Source organism: Archocentrus centrarchus, chromosome 9 (assembly GCF_007364275.1).
Source record: "Archocentrus centrarchus isolate MPI-CPG fArcCen1 chromosome 9, fArcCen1, whole genome shotgun sequence".
Lineage (NCBI taxonomy): Eukaryota > Metazoa > Chordata > Actinopteri > Cichliformes > Cichlidae > Archocentrus > Archocentrus centrarchus.
In genome coordinates this window covers 21,952,104-21,968,442 of record NC_044354.1, presented here as the reverse complement: position 1 = coordinate 21,968,442, position 16,339 = coordinate 21,952,104, and the positions used below count along the sequence as shown (strand labels likewise).

At 42.1% G+C, this 16,339-nt stretch overlaps 1 protein-coding gene across 1 annotated transcript in view; it reads left to right on the top strand.

The window, feature by feature from the left end:
* Nucleotides 1–14,151, top strand: part of hmcn2 (hemicentin 2) — a 44,793-nt gene extending 30,642 nt beyond the window's left edge. The window contains exons 51-81 of the mRNA XM_030737981.1: nucleotides 107–243; nucleotides 351–492; nucleotides 2,735–2,879; nucleotides 2,990–3,117; nucleotides 3,280–3,436; nucleotides 3,547–3,668; nucleotides 3,759–3,923; nucleotides 4,016–4,123; nucleotides 4,232–4,366; nucleotides 4,613–4,747; nucleotides 4,857–5,126; nucleotides 5,204–5,394; nucleotides 5,472–5,685; nucleotides 5,798–5,932; nucleotides 6,032–6,222; nucleotides 6,858–6,939; nucleotides 7,212–7,382; nucleotides 7,596–7,748; nucleotides 7,949–8,086; nucleotides 8,483–8,604; nucleotides 8,741–8,981; nucleotides 9,075–9,134; nucleotides 9,247–9,366; nucleotides 9,519–9,653; nucleotides 9,841–9,960; nucleotides 10,117–10,242; nucleotides 10,645–10,773; nucleotides 10,863–11,156; nucleotides 11,279–11,398; nucleotides 11,484–11,610; nucleotides 12,717–14,151. Of these exons, the coding sequence (XP_030593841.1) occupies nucleotides 107–243; nucleotides 351–492; nucleotides 2,735–2,879; nucleotides 2,990–3,117; nucleotides 3,280–3,436; nucleotides 3,547–3,668; nucleotides 3,759–3,923; nucleotides 4,016–4,123; nucleotides 4,232–4,366; nucleotides 4,613–4,747; nucleotides 4,857–5,126; nucleotides 5,204–5,394; nucleotides 5,472–5,685; nucleotides 5,798–5,932; nucleotides 6,032–6,222; nucleotides 6,858–6,939; nucleotides 7,212–7,382; nucleotides 7,596–7,748; nucleotides 7,949–8,086; nucleotides 8,483–8,604; nucleotides 8,741–8,981; nucleotides 9,075–9,134; nucleotides 9,247–9,366; nucleotides 9,519–9,653; nucleotides 9,841–9,960; nucleotides 10,117–10,242; nucleotides 10,645–10,773; nucleotides 10,863–11,156; nucleotides 11,279–11,398; nucleotides 11,484–11,610; nucleotides 12,717–13,095 (4,892 nt within the window). The 3' untranslated portion in view covers nucleotides 13,096–14,151. The remainder of the gene's footprint in view (nucleotides 1–106; nucleotides 244–350; nucleotides 493–2,734; nucleotides 2,880–2,989; nucleotides 3,118–3,279; nucleotides 3,437–3,546; nucleotides 3,669–3,758; nucleotides 3,924–4,015; nucleotides 4,124–4,231; nucleotides 4,367–4,612; nucleotides 4,748–4,856; nucleotides 5,127–5,203; nucleotides 5,395–5,471; nucleotides 5,686–5,797; nucleotides 5,933–6,031; nucleotides 6,223–6,857; nucleotides 6,940–7,211; nucleotides 7,383–7,595; nucleotides 7,749–7,948; nucleotides 8,087–8,482; nucleotides 8,605–8,740; nucleotides 8,982–9,074; nucleotides 9,135–9,246; nucleotides 9,367–9,518; nucleotides 9,654–9,840; nucleotides 9,961–10,116; nucleotides 10,243–10,644; nucleotides 10,774–10,862; nucleotides 11,157–11,278; nucleotides 11,399–11,483; nucleotides 11,611–12,716) is intronic.
* Nucleotides 14,152–16,339: the final 2,188 nt, after the last annotated feature.

Below are 16,339 nucleotides of genomic sequence, written 5' to 3'. Positions count from 1 at the left end.
TTTCTTTCTTTTGTCCTTCCTTCCTTCTTTCCTTCCTTCCTTCCTTCCTTCCTTCCTTGATCACATAAATCAATGCAGGTGCCAAACCTTAGTTGTTGTGTTACAGTACCACCAACGCTCCTTGGCTCTGGTGATGTGAGGACATTGACAGTGCCAGTTAATGGTCACCTAACTTTGGAGTGCCTGGCTGACAGTGACCCTCCTCCAACTATAGAGTGGTACAAGGATGAAGCCAAACTGCAGGTACAGAATCTGAAATAAAAATGGTGCTCAACTATTGAAAGTATTGAGCTCCTCTCTGACTCACATATTCTCTCTTTTTGTTTCTTTCTTTCCGTCCTTTATAGCAGCCGGGTGGTCGTATCCAGAGGCTGGCAGGGGGTCAGTACCTGGAGATACAGGAAGTCAGGCCTGAGGATAGTGGCCAGTACAGCTGTGTGGTTACCAACATGGCTGGAAGCAGCAGTCTCTTTTTCACTGTGGAGATTCTCTGTAAGTCTACAAGTCAATAGAGAGATTTTTTTTTTTTTAATTCTATATATAAAAACACATGATAACTAAATATTTGACTCGGCAAGTTACCAGTTACTGCAGTGAGTAACCAGTCCAAGTTATCTGGTTGGAGTGGTTTGAGAAAACATCACGCAGCAGCAGTTTAAGCTGAGGAACGTGGGCCATTCTTTGGGGCCATGCCAAACACTGTGACAGTGGAGCTGGTTATATTTTGCATTAAAAACGTTAGTGAGTACCAAAAGTGGACTGCTGAATGTCTGAGAAAAGTGAATTTCTACATTTTCTTATGCTAAATTTTGTCAGTCTGACCATCTTCTCCTTCTGTTTTATTTGTGGTCAGATTGTATGTATTTTGGAGCTCAAAAATGATGGTTGTGGTCTGTTGGTCATCACGTGAATAAGGTTAGAATAAGGAGTTACAAGCAGTGTAGTTTCTGAGCTATGAATGGCTGGTACTTTCAGCTGCTCCCTTATTTATCAAGGCGTTGACACAGTAAAAATATGCACATATTTTGATTTGGCACAGATTTCTTTTTTATTTTTAACATGGGATGCACTTTCTGATGCGACCCTCCCATTTATCCGGGCTTTGGGATAAGATAAATAGGAGTACGGTACCTTGTGAGCCCCCGAGGCTGGATTTCTGTCTTTTCCCAGTCTCACACCAGGGATCTTTTGCATGCAAGGTGAATGTGTTCAACTGCAATTTATGTCCTCAGAATTAAACTTTCAGTATCTGTTTTATCCAAAAGGTAACGTTATGCCACTTCAGTTATTTTTTGCTGCAAAATGAGACTGTCAAGCATACCAAGCATAGACAAAAATTCATATTTGACAGAAATTCACCTTTAACTATTACATTTGGGCTCAGCAGCCTTCCTTTTCTATAAGAATATAACCCGAATACAACCAGCTGGCAGCCAGCTGAGTCGAGTCTCTTTGAGTTGTGCTCATTGACAAAGACTCATTCAGACTGATGGCAACATGTTGGCCATCTGTCTGCATTTATAAATTAGGCAACTATTTGCAAACCTTGGACAATCTCTGAGAGTGATTGCAGTCAGTTCATGTAAGTCAGGCTGTGACTGTTTGCACAAAGGTTGCCTCCTATCAGGCAACCTGTGCAATTGCCTTGTGATCAAAAGGGGTTGTGAGTGTGCAACACCCTGAAACTCTGGGCAACTATTTAGTTGCCGCAAGTTGCATTTGGTCACAGAATGTGAAAAAATTCAATACAATCACAAGGCGCCCACTATTTGTATTTTTTAGTAGATGCATGGAGGTTGCTGTATTTGTATGACTGAGCCGTTTGCTTACTCTGAATTAGGAAGTTGGTTTTTCAAGCTAAGCGTTGGATGGTTTTTCAGTTGAGCTGATTTAACATAAGTTATCTTGGCAAACGTTATCTCAGGATGGTGGTGCATGTTTATAGTATTCCCAGAGTATTTTAGTGTATTTAATAAAATATTGATATTTAGAATCCCTGTATCAATACAATATCACTACGCAAAATATTGCGATACTATGCTGTGTGTGTCACCACACCCACCCCTAATATCTGCGTTCACCTACTGTTTCAAAGCAAAGTAGTTGGTGTGAAATAAAAGTTTGGAAGGACTTTACAACATCTGTTGAAGATTAAAGACTCTTTTCATCCAGATGAACAAAGAAATCTAATTGCTTGAATGACTTTAAAATATTTTTTTAAGGAATTTAGTAATAAGTTAATTTTAAACACTGTTTACTCATCCTCCCAGGGGAGAGAAAGCAATTGCATCTCTGTGATGTATTAATTTAGAAAGGAGCAGCTTATGGGTAGCTTAGTAGAGCTCAGAGAGGCTGCATATGATCCAGATTCCTAACCATTTACATGTCTGAGGACTAAGAGAGATCAAACAGAAAATCTACCCTGCCTTAGCTCAAGTTTTAACATATCCACTTTTTTTCAGGTTGACTGTGTAGGTGGATAGCCGGACAAAGATTTAAAAAGTTAAGTCAGGAGGCCGAGTAAAGAATTAGATGAAAAGTAACATGTCATCATTTGAAGAGAGGCTTAAAAAGACCCATTTACTGACACATGTGTCAAGGGAGACCACTGTTTGTGCATTCAGGGTGGTTCTAAGGACGATAAGTGCTTGGCATGCTGTTGAAAATTTATGTTTAGGTGGAGGGTTTACATGCTAAACGTAAGTCACAACAAGATTCATCTCTTTACTTCTAGTACCACCCGTAATAAAGGAGAGCAGTTCGGTGGTGACTGTACATATTGGCCAGGATGCAGTTTTACATTGCGAGGTTGAAGATGACTCCTCCCCTGCGGTCATGTGGAGGAAAGACGGCTTCCCCATACATCAAGATAACAATAAGTATGTCCAAAGATTTCTAGCAGACGTCTGTAATTGTGTGCTTCACAGTCGACTGCATTTGTTGAACACAGACACAGTGTATCCCTTTATTCCTCGTTTGCATGTTTCAGGTACACCATATTATCAGAGGGCTCTTTGCATATACATGCGGCTCAGCTGAATAATGCCGGCCGCTATTACTGCACCGTGTCCAACCAGGCTGGCTCAGATCACCGAGGAGTAGATCTTCGCGTATTTGGTAAATATAGTATTTGCAGTACTTGGCTTATGGAGAACAGTGACACATCTGATTACCTAACTGTCACCATCTGATTTGATCACAATTTGTTATGCTTAAAACAGACCACAGTCACCGTGGCCAGCATTTCTATTGAGCTGAAGGTGTTCTGTCTCTTATTAGTGGGTCCCTCAATCAGTCCAGGTCCATTTAATGTGACAGTAACTACTGGTATTAGAGCTCTGCTGAGCTGTGAGGCTACAGGTATACCTCCCCCTAAAATATCCTGGAAGAGGAATGGCACTCCACTGGATATCAGCCAGCAGGCGGGTGCATACAGGTATAGACAAAGCTATGGCTGCACTCTTCAAATACACACCATTGGTATGCAGTACAGCTCATACAGCTATAAAAACTTCAAAGCTGATGCAGTTCTGCTTATCTGTTCAGGTTACTGTCCTCAGGGTCTCTGGTTCTTTTGTCCCCAGCCAGTGAGGATGAAGGTTATTTTGAGTGCACTGCAGTCAATGATGCTGGAGAGGAGCGCAGAGTCATCGAGGTCATCCTTCAAGGTATTGATTTTAAAGTTTTGCAAAAATCAACAGTCTGTAGAATGTTATCTCAGATATAGTGGCCCAACAGTTTGCTATTTTCTCCCGTAGTCCCACCATCTATCGAAGATGATGTCACGGCCGTTAAAGCTGTGAAAATGTCTCCTGTCGTGTTGCCTTGTCACGTACAAGGACGCCCCACGCCCACTGTCACCTGGACGAAAGGTGGAGCCAAATTGAGCTCCAGAGGAGGAAGCTACCGCGTCCTTCCGACTGGTAAGACAACACACCTGATGTTAAGTTTCCTTAAATTATTATACACCACGGTCCTCTGTAAACACATGTACTTTGCACTCTTTTTAATGCAGGAGAGTTGGAGATAACTGCTGCTTTGCCAAGTCATGCTGGCAGATACACATGCTCAGCCAGAAACCCAGCTGGAGTGGCTCACAAACACATCTCTATCTCGGTGCAGGGTAGGCTCTAAGGGACTTGTTACAGGCCAGAGTGCAAGCATTATCTAAATGTTTATGATAAAACCTATTAACCCATATGACACCGTGTTCGGTCTTCCATGCACATAGAGCTGCCAGAGATCAGGCCCATGCCAGACGAAGTGCAAGTAGTGTTGAATCATGGGACTGTTCTCCCCTGTGAGGTTCAAGGCTTCCCCAGACCATCAGTCACCTGGCAAAGAGAGGGAGTTCCAATAGCAGCAGGTAACAGTGCAAGAAATATGAGCAAAAAGATTTATCTATAATTGGACAGACAGATAAACACTGAGGCAATTATATACATTGCTATAAATTTGCATAATTTCATTGCGTAATACATTAGAATTCAAATGAGAATCAACCTTATAACTTTTTTAGAAAATTTTACAGATGGGACAGCAGATTATGCAGTGTGCTCTAATTTGACCCATCTTACACGGGACATTGATTTTTGTGTAATTGTGTGCTCAGGTCACAGGCTGGCTGTGCTCCCAAATGGAGCTTTGAAGTTCTCCCGTGTGACACTTGGTGATGCGGGGGCCTATCAGTGCCTGGCAAAGAATGAAGCTGGTGTGGCTGTGGGCCGGACAAAATTAGTCCTGCAAGGTAGTGCAGATTTTTGATTTCACTGATGAGAATAACATTACGTCATATTTCTGTCCCCCCAAATTTAGAAATTTGCAAATAAACATCTGCCTGTTTCATATTTCTCCAGTTCCACCGGTGCTGAGTATACCTCATGTTGAGTACACAGCTGTGCTAGGCCAGCCAGTCAGTCTGGAGTGCATAGCTGATGGGCAGCCTCAGCCTGAAGTTACTTGGCACAAAGAGAGGAGGCCCGTGCTCGATGGCGCTCATATACGCATCTTTGCCAACGGAACTCTGGCGATTCTTTCTACCCAGCGCAGTGACACGGGTCTTTACACGTGTACTGCTAAAAACCCCGCTGGCAGAGCCAGCCACGATATGAGGCTGCTCGTTCAAGGTGAGTGAAGGCAGTTCACAACTTCATCCTACGCTGTGTAGTAACGTGTTTATGTTAATAGTGGTGTTGCTTTTCAGTCCCACCCATGATTGCTCCTACGCAGACGAAACTGTCAGTTATTCAAGGATTCCAGGCGCTGCTATCCTGTGCTGCTCAGGGCTCACCAGAACCTAAAGTGTCATGGGAGAAGGATGGTGCCATGGTGCCCAACGTTCCTGGCAAATTCACTGTCCTGCGATCAGGAGAGCTGATCATTGAGAGGGCTGAGGTTAGCCTCATTATCTTTCCCACTCTCAGATCTGTCTCTAGTTCTAAGACTCAGCTGCCACTTCTTTCCTTCAACAGTCAGGGGATGCTGGTGTGTTTACATGTGTAGCCACCAATGCAGCAGGTTCTGCGAGACAAGACATCCAACTGACCATCAACATGAGGCCTGCATTCAAGGAGCTGCCAGCTGATGCAACGCTAAACAAAGGGCAGACTCTTGCTTTATCCTGCCATGCTCAGGGAACGCCTTCTCCCGTTATCTCCTGGACTGTCAACAACAGTCCCTATGCAGGTAGTTTTTTAAAGCCTAATTTAAGACAAAACTGTGTAGTAAAATTGTAATATTTCCACTACATATTATACATGAATTCATCTCAAGGTGCTGCTGATTAAAACTGTTCCAGGTGCTACTGAAGATGAGGCAGGCAGAAGCTCCATCATCATTGAGAACGTGACTCTGAGTGATGCTGGGACCTATGTGTGCATTGCAGCAAACAGCGTGGGTTCCATTAGAGCGCTCTCATTTATCCGTATCAGAGGTGAGCTTTTTGCCAGAGGATTCGCACTCATTGAATTTTCTATAGATATGTACATTATGACACATTATATCATAAAATATATGCATTATGTGTCTCCAGAGCCTCCAGTGTTGAAGGGTGAAGCCCACATGTCTCAGACAGTCACTCAGGGTAGCTCTGCTATGCTTGACTGTCCCGTCCACGGAGACCCCAGTCCTGTCCTCCGCTGGCTCCGAAATGGAAAACCATTACCTCGCTTTCTCCGAATGCAAACACTCCACAATGGATCTCTGGTCATTTACAGCGCCACTGTAAATATGGTTTTCTTTTTTCTTCGACTTTCTAGACTTTTAACTCGTGATCATGTTCCTAAACATGTTTTGTCGAGAAGACCCAATCACACAAACTGAAGAGAACAATGGAGCTGCATTCATCCCATCTGAGCCTCATCTACAATCCCCTTGGGTAGAGGAACAGCGTGTGACTGTCCTGTAGTGTCCTGCTTCCACCTAAATCAGATTCAGTTCGGCCAGAAAGGCTAACAGCATTAGGCACAGAGGGAAGAAACAAACAGAATGCTGTGTGCTCCCAGACTCAGCCCCTCTTTCCTTAGCCTGTAACCTTATTATGGTCTCTAACTGCCACTGTAATTGCACAGCCTGCAGCTGAGACTTTCTCACAGACAGATGACTGTCCTTCCCACAGTGATCTCATATGAAATTTCCTCTCTCTGGCCCTATATTATTATGACAAACAATTTAATGGAATAAAGTCAACCTCCCCATTGAAAAATTTTTTTTTTGTGTGTGTCTGTGTGAGAATGTTAACTTCCCTAAACTGTAAAACTGTACCTGATTTAAAGGCATTTTTGCAGTCCTATTAAAGGATAATTGTTCCTTAGAGTATACCAGTACAGCTAAATCTCCTCTACCTGGTTGATCTACAGGCTGCAGATGAAGGGGAGTATCAGTGTGTGGCTGAGAGTGAGGCTGGAACAGCTGAGAGGACCATTACGCTCAAGGTTCAGGGTGAGCTCTGTCCACATGATTTATTCAATGAGTGATAAAATAAATAACAAATTTATATCATAATGTACTTCTCAAACTGCCTGGCATCCCTTTTTAAGAACTGCTTTAAAATACTAGTTTCCCCTCACGATCACTTCTTCATGTCTGTTGCTTTCATGTGATGGAAGCGCTCATTTCTTGGGGAGGTTTTCTTGGCTAAACCAACATAATTTCTGCAAGTGAAGGCCTGAGGTCCTGCTCTTCAAAGTTCTTTTCTTCTCTTCCTCTCCTAGTCAATGGAGGCTACTCTAACTGGCAGGAGTGGGGCCCATGTAGCAGCACCTGTGGACAAGGCTTCCAAGAGCGAATCAGACTATGCGACAACCCAGAACCAGCTAATGGTGGCCGATCATGCAGTGGCGCCAGTATCGACTCTAGAAAATGTCAGGTCGGCTTGTGTCCAGGTACCGCTGTCTTTGTTATTCATTTCCAGTTTTGGTGTCTCCAAATGATATTTCTATCTTGTACATATGAGGATTTGAAATTTAATATACATGCATTACCTCATTACTTACAGTCTTGACTGTTGCCTACAATTACCAAATGTTTTTCATTATGTAAATGTAAGCACATTTAAAATCCCACTTTGTCTCATCTGCTGTGGTTGCTGGTGGCAGGTGAGGTTCCGCGCAGGACTAGAGGCAGCCTGATAGGAATGGTCAATGACAGAGAGTTTGGTGTGTCCTATCTGGAGGCCAACATTACTGACAATGAAGAAGAGGGGAGCAGCACTCTGCAGGCACGTCTTGACAACATCCCAACCACTGTGGGTGAGTGATGACATGTGCTATTCCATCAGTTGACCTCTGCCCCATTTTGTTTTTGTTAATAGTTACCACTTCATTAATAAGGCTGAATTGTACTGGAAAGGGGAAGAGTTCATTTTTCTTTTTTGGGATGCTTTCCCAGTCTTGTTCAAATCACACGCTGATCTGTAAGGAGCAAAGAGCTGATGCTGTCTGTGTTGTAGGTCCCCTGCTGCGGGTGCTGGTGTCTGTGTTTGCACCCATCTACTGGAACACCGTGTTGGAAAATGGAGCAGCCAGAAATGGTTACTCTTTCACTCAGGGCCAGTTCAGACAGGAATCTCAGCTGGAGTTTGACACCGGTGAGCTTTGCCCGCCACACAGTTATTGTTTCATGCATATGCCCGTTAATATTTTAAATGTTGGATTAATTTAAGGTGATGTCATGCATATTTAATAGATGAAAACACTAGGCTTTACATAAGTTTTGTAGATCTCTTTTTATTCATGTGTATTTTTCTGTAAACTGTGGTGTGTTTATGGAGAAAACAAGAAATAATAAGAGAATTTGTCATAATTTTTCCTGTCCATTATGCTCTCTTTTGAAAAACAGCCAGTAGATGGCATCACCTGCTAGCAGTGACATACAATACATAACTTTGTACATGAAGGCTTTTACTTCTAAGCAGTTACAGCACGCTCCCTTGTGGTTTTAAATGGATTTGCACTGTTTTTTTTTTTTAAATCTCTTCCAACAGGGGAAATCCTACGTTTGACTCATGTTGCCAGAGGTCTGGATTCTGAGGGTGTTTTGCTAATTGACATAGTAATTAACGGATTCGTTCCTCCTTCATTATCATCGTCTCATATGAGCCTTCAGGTGTGTTCACTGCTGTCATTACAATGTGCATTCAAAGGTCTCTCAGCAAATCTTGACTTCAAGATACACCGCTTTAGATTTTCACACCTCAGATGCTCGTCAGTTTGTGTGACCTGATTTCACTCCTGTCCTGCAGGAGTTTGATGAGTCATATGTGCAGACGGGCCAAGGACAGCTGTACTCGTGGTCATCGCAAACCCACCAGAGAGGAGGAAGCCCCATGGTGCTGCGCTGTAATCACACAATTATTTACGAGGGCCAGGAGGAGCGCAAGGGTCCTCTGCTCCAGCTGCTCAAGGTCTCTGGGATGAACAGTGCCTACAACATGTTTACTCTCACTTTGGACTTCCATATTTCTGCCAGCCTACACATACCAGGTCTGTATGTATACCATTTAAAACTCCACTTTACATAAAGTCCAGGATCTGAATGTTGCGCCAGCCAACACTGCTTGGATCCTGTGTTTACAGATGGTTATGAAGACGCGTGCCCTAAAGGTTTCACACTTGACACGACCTCCTACTGCACTGGTACGCTGGTTTCTTTGTGTTTTTAATGCCTCACTCATTTTTTTTGGCAGCATTTATTTGAACATTTGTGACTGCATTCGTTTATTATTATCATCAAATGTATTCTTATTAGATGAAGATGAGTGTGCACTCCAGTCTCCCTGCTCTCATTCATGTAACAACATTATGGGAGGCTTTTCCTGTTCCTGCCCCTCTGGCTTCACCATTTCTACAGACACCAACACCTGCCAAGGTGAGACAAAGAAAACCTGCTGGAGGATTTGTGATTAAAATATAAATATTACAAATACAGTGTACAATGATAATGCTCTACTTAAGTAAATTTAAAATGATCTAACTAACTCCTTTTGGCTTCATACCACTCTTTCACTTTATGTCATGCAGACATTGATGAGTGTTCCCAAGGCTCACACATGTGCCACTACAACCAGCAGTGTGTCAACACAGTGGGAACATATCGCTGCCAGGCCAAGTGTGGACCAGGATTTAAGCCCAGCATCACAGGAACCAGCTGTGAAGGCAAGCAGCTGTTAATCACTGTTAAAGGATTTCATATGGAGGCATGAACATCTCACATGGTCCTGTTTGTGTAATGTTCTATTATATTTGCACCTGCAGTAATAAGTAAAATCAGATTTCTTGCCAAATAGTTTATGTGCTAAGTAAGAGCAATAGACCCACTGTATGTGTTGAATTTGTCTTTTAGATGTGGATGAGTGCCAGGAGTCTGCTGTCTCCCCGTGCCAGCACCAGTGCCTCAATACTCTGGGTTCCTACCGCTGTATTTGCCACCCTGGATACCACCTGTCAGGACGCCACTGCATCGGTCAGTTTAGTCTTTCCACCCACCTTAACTTATTTGAATTCTTATCAAACTATGCTACATCCAAAAGTGTTGTTGTTTTGGTTTTTTTTACAGACTTTTTGAGTCAAATATTTTAAATTCACTAGCAGCTCTAATGTAATGGCTTAACTTTTGCAGACATCAATGAATGCACGAGGAACGTGTGCCCGGCTCACCAGCAGTGCCGTAACACAGACGGAGGATACCAGTGTTTCGACAGCTGCCCAGCTGGAATGACCAAAGCAGAGAATGGAGCCTGCGTGGGTTAGCTGCTTTCATAATTTACTTTTATCCGCTTTTATTTATTTAGACATGGCTACATTTAACATTTACCATACATTAAAATTAAATTAGATTAACCCAATCTACCTGGATGCATTCACATAAAAGAGGAAGTGTTTGCAGCCTATGAGCAATCACAAGCGTGGATGTGTGTAGAGCAGCATTTATTTATTTATTTATTTTTAAAGAGCAAACTAATTTCAGGAGAATTAAAAGCATAAGCACATAATCCAGGCTAAAATCAGCACAGCTACTTCATATTTAATGGAGGGAAAGCCCATGAAATATGCTATTAGTCAGTATAGCTGCCCTATCATTAAGGTACAGGTAGATATGACCATAACTCTATAAAAATCATGCTATTTTGATCTGCATATTTTTTAGATATTGATGAATGCCAGGATGGAAGTCACATGTGTCGCTACACTCAGATCTGTCGAAACACAGTCGGAGGTTATGGTTGTGTCTGTCCCCGAGGGTATCGATCTCAGGGAGTCGGGCGCCCGTGTTTGGGTGATTATCACTTTTGTCTGTTTTTATTTAAAAAAAAACAAAAAAATTAAACACTGAACACTAACTGGAGTCTTGTTTTTAATTTTCAGACATTGATGAATGTCTGCAAACACCGAATCCTTGCGCCTATCAGTGCCGCAATGTGCCGGGCAGCTTCAGGTGTCTGTGCCCTCCTGGTACCGTGCTACTCGGGGATGGGCGCTCCTGTGCGGGGCTGGAACGAGGGCACACCTTCACAAATGGAACCAGAGTCAGGGCGAGACTCCGCCCGCAGCTGGTGTCATCCCTCGGCAGGCCAATCCTGTCCCGTTCTCATGCCGTATCTCGCATTACCAGGCAGAGCTGTCCTGCTGGGTACACCAACAGAGACGACAAGTGTGTTGGTGAGTTTAAATGAAAATGACTTCAAAATAACAAAGAAATCTTACAATCTAAGTCCAGATGATGCCGTGTTGTCTTCCACTTGAATCCTTACTCTTACCCCCTCGAATTATTTTCTGAACAGATGTGGATGAGTGTCTGCTCAGGAAACCGTGCCAACACGAGTGCCGAAATACCATCGGCAGCTTCCAGTGTCTGTGTCCCTCCGGATACCAGCTGCTAACCAATGGCAGAAACTGTAAAGGTAAGTGTCACCTTAAACTGTTTCATAACTCCCACCCTCGCCTCAAATTATTACAATTATTATTTATCCCCTTTCTTTCCTTTAGACATTGATGAGTGTGTAGAACAAGGCGTCCAGTGTGGACACAATCAGATGTGTTTTAATACCCGAGGGGGATACCAGTGTTTGGATACACCCTGCCCTGCATCCTACCAGAGTGGAAGAAGACCTGGGTAATTTGCAACACTAATAAGTGTTGTACGGGGTTCAAAGACAACAATTAAAGCTGTGGCCAAAAGTTCTGAGAATGACACAAGTTTTCATAAAGTTTGCTGCTTTGGTGTTTTTAGATGAAAGTATAATGACAAACATTTCATATGTTTCAAAGGATTTTACTGACAGTTACATTAAGTTTATGCAAAGAGTATTTGCAGTGTTGGCCCTTCCTTTTCAAGACCTCTGCAATTCACCCAGGCATGCTGTCAATATAGCTGATGATAGCTACCTGTTCTTGCATAATCAATAATGGAGTTTGTCAGAATTTGTGGGTTTTTGTTTGTCAATCCACCTGTTGAGGATTAACCACAACTTTTCAATGGGATTAAGATCTGGGGAGTTTCCTGACCATGGACCCAAATTTTCAATGTTTTGTTCCCCTTATGGTACATCATGCTGGAAAAGGCATTGTTCTTCACCAAACTCTGCATGTACGGTTGGGAGAAAATGCTCTTGGAGGATGTCTTGGTACCATTCTTTACTCGTGGCTGTGTTCTTAGGCGAAATTGTGAGTGAGCCCACTGTGGCACTTGTGGCACTTGGTGGACTTTTCTTGGGCACCCTGAAGCCTTCTTCACAACAACTGAACCTCTGTCCTTGAAGTTCTTGATAATTAAATATATAGTTGATTTAGGTATAATCTTACTATGTAGCAGCAATACCCATGACTGTGAAGCCCTTTTTATGCAAAGCAATACTGCACGTGTTTCCTTACAGATAACCATGATTTAAAAAAATGGAAGAACAATGACCCACCCTCCTTTAAAGCATCCAATCAGCTATTCAAACTCTATCAGCATGACAGAGTGATCACAGCCCTGTCCATGTCAACACTCTCAACATACTGTCAACACAACGCAATTATTTGCAATTCATCTGATTCTTCTTAACATTCTGGAATAGATGCAGATTACCATCATAAAAAACTGAAGCAGCAGACTTTGTGAAATCCAGTACTTGTGTCATTCTCAAAATGTTTGACCACGACTGCATGTTGCAGATACTATACAAATGCAAAACTAAATTCACTGACATATTTTCTCTTTTCTGCTGACATTTAAAGGACCTGTTATAGGCCCTGTTCGCTGGATTGCGCCACAGGAGGCTCTACTCTGCTCCTGCAGTACAAGCTGCTCACTCTTCCCTCCGGCATTCCAGCCAATCACAACGTGGTACGACTGTCAGCTTTCTCAGAGTCGGGCGTTCTGCAGGAGCATACATCCTTTACGATACTTGAGCAAGAATCAGAGACAGGTGGGACAGAGCGGGTGTTTGGTATCAGAGACGAGGCCGGCAGAGGGATCATCTTCACCCTGCAGGTTCTGGACAGACCAGGATTGGTGCGTCTCAAGGTGCAGGCCACCACTATATCTCTGCAAGGCCGCATTACCTACCAAAGCATCTTTATCATCTATATCGCCATCTCACCCTACCCTTACTGACCGTCCATGCTACTTTCCACGTGACTCTGCTCCCCTGCCCCCCCACACGCCCCCACCCACATACCCGTGGCCTATGGATGCCTCCTACAAGGCAGTTCCCCCAAACCAAGTGCCTTAGACACACGCTCAAGACGAGGTCAGGCTGAGATGGTAAATGGATAACTGATGTGTATCTTGACCTGTGACTGAAACATAGCGTGAAAATTTTCCAAATGTTGCTTTCAGTGGGATCTTTTGATCACAGAGCAGAACGTCCTGCACTGAAGACATCTGAAGTTCATTTATTTACCATGTGCCCAATTTGGGGGGGAAAAAAAAGCCAACAGTGCTTCTATCTAATTCACATCTGAAAATTCAGAATGTATCAGGAACTACCGGGCACTGCTTTTGTATGTTCTGCTATCAAATATTTTGTATGTTAGTTTAAAAGGTTGCATTTCTAATACTGGGAGGGATTCATTTTCATATAAAACCGTGTTTCCAGCCTGTACTTGGAAATACGAGCCTGCTACTAAGCTAGTATCACCGCTATGAAACTGTACAATGTTTCCCCTATTATTTTAATTTATTTAAGTAATTTGAACACATCACTGGTTAATACAACTTCCTGTCACAGAGAGTTTGAGTTATTAAGGATCTACTGGCATTGTAATGGCACATTGTAACTAGCTAACAACAGTGTTTCATCTATCTTAATGTTTTTGTACTCTTTTATTTACATTTTCTCGTCACATAAAGTGTAAAGGTGCTATTCTGAATGTATTTCAGCGATGCCGTTACTACGATGTAATTGGTGCTGGTTTTACAAAGAAAATATAGTTATTAACAAAAAAATTAAGCACAGTTGGACTGCACTTACATTTTCTCCATTGTGGCATTACAAACTAGTGTGTCTCCCCTGCATTCACGCCACTGTACAGAACACTTTATTATAGTTATGGCTAGTGTTTAGTGCTGTCGATGTACAAATATGAAAAGGAACATAACCTGAAAATCATAAAATGCAGTTGAACTCCCTGTTGCTGTAAATGAATGTCAAATATTCACAGAAATAAAATGGACCACAATTTTGTTTTTGTCTGCCGTTCTTACTGCCATACCACCGTAGCCTTAATTATCGGCTATTGAGGAATCAAACCTCATCGTGCAACTCAAAATCAAACCTGAAGTGAGAGGCTCGTACTTAGAAACTGCTCCCTTTACCTGAGGCATGGAGAATTCAGCTTTCTAGATCCTTTCCACTGGAACTTTGACTTAAACATTAAAGCCTAAAATAATCTCATTATACACCCTGTTGAGTAGGGGTGGAGAAAGAAATTGATAGCGCACAGTATCTGTATTGTATTGATAACAGGGACACCAAATATTGATATTTTACTAAATAAAGTAAAATACTCTGAGAATACTCTGAACAAGAGGGCTCAGCTCAACGCCACCATCCTGAGGTCACGTTAGCCGAGCAAACTTGCATTAAATTAGCTCAGCGGAAAACCATCTAACATTGAAGAAACTGGCAAATTCAGAGCAAGTGACTGGCTCAGTCAATGAGTAAAAATAGGACAGCAGCCTAACAACCAAAAACTCAGTGGCTGCCTGGTGATTGTATTGAATTTTTTTCACATTCTGTGAAAAATTGCAACTTGTTGTGACTAAATGAAGCAGTGCTAGGGACAGAAATGTAGTATTTCTTGATCGTGACCTTTGTCTAAACTTTGGTTTAACCTGGATTTTATATATTATCACTGTAGCGTATCATATTTGATTCATGAGCTTTTGAAACCGATAATCAACATAATCCTTGTGATTTTTCTTTTCCTGAAAAACCTAAATAAATGTTAAAAAAAATATATATATATATATATAAAAAGTAACACTCGAGTTAAAAAAAAAAAAAAGAATTTTCTGGCTTTACAGGTTTGAGCCAAACATATTCTTTTATTTCAGTCAGCAAGCGGTAAAAAAGTATCACACAATCTGACACAAAAGGGTAACAAATGAAAGCAAAACACCTTGACCCCTACAGCGAGAGATTCTGGTCTCTCAGAAGGGAAAGTCGCTTTGAATCAATTCAAAATTAATCTGAGTGATCTCCTTTATTTTATTGCAAAACAATACTTCTGTACTAATGAGAATAATACTTCCATCTACAGGTCATGACAGATCATGATTTAAATCATACGCTCTTCTTCACAGAAGCCGTTTTAACAGCACATGATGACCCAACACCTGACCAAGACCCTTCCTGCTGGATTTTCCTTTAATTTGTCACCCATCTGCATCCCAACATTTGTTTGGACAAAATATGCTTTAAATCAAGAATCTTTCAGAGCAATAATCAAAGCCAGGAAGTCATATGAATCATAGGCTCTTCACTTTGGAAAACAGGAAATCTCTAGTAAATAGTCATTGCCTGAGGTAATACCCCAGCTGCTCAGTAGATGGAGCAGGATTTAGGTTGTCCTTAAAAAGATCCGCTCATAGATCATGTCCTGCACATCAAGTCCTCACTGCTGGGTAATGCTGCTCACTTAGCTGTCATTAATATCAGATGCTGAGCTGCTGGTTATAACTGATGAAACACAAATAAGACTGGGCAGCTCAAACTTTACAGGAGAGATGTTGATATTAGCCCCCCCACTCCCCACCCCCCAACGCCCCCCAGATAGTACACTGTTCCTCTTGAAAGGTTGAAAATCTTGTACAGTTTGGCATCTGGAATACAGAACTCATTTTTTTTTTTTTCTGTTCATTTCCCTGAAATGAGTAATAGAGAAGGTCAAGGAAAGCTGCCCTGAGCTGTACCGGGGAAGTTTGTTGATGCTTCAGCGTTTGTGTGTGTGTGTGTGTGCAGTTGCCTCAGGTTGTTTTCTGTGATGTGCTCATTAGCTGTGCCTGCATGTTAGGAATAGCTAGTGACTGCAAAGTTGATGTACTGTGTGAAGATTTAATACTAGTTATAAATTTACAAGCTAATTAATCAGCTGAACACATTTTGGTTCATTTGGTTGGTTCTGTTAAAGCCAAAATCTGTCATATCATGTCATATCATAACACTAACGTTACTATTATGTAAAAAGTGTCCTTTTTTAAAAATGTAGATCTGTAAATAGTGTCCCATCATGTTTTCCATGCTGCTTCAGTTTCTAAAACAAACAAGCATTAAACTTAATTCTTTCTGACTATGGTGCATGTGAGCCTAATTAAAACCATCTGTGCTGCATCTTTAATATTTCTGAGGCATGGG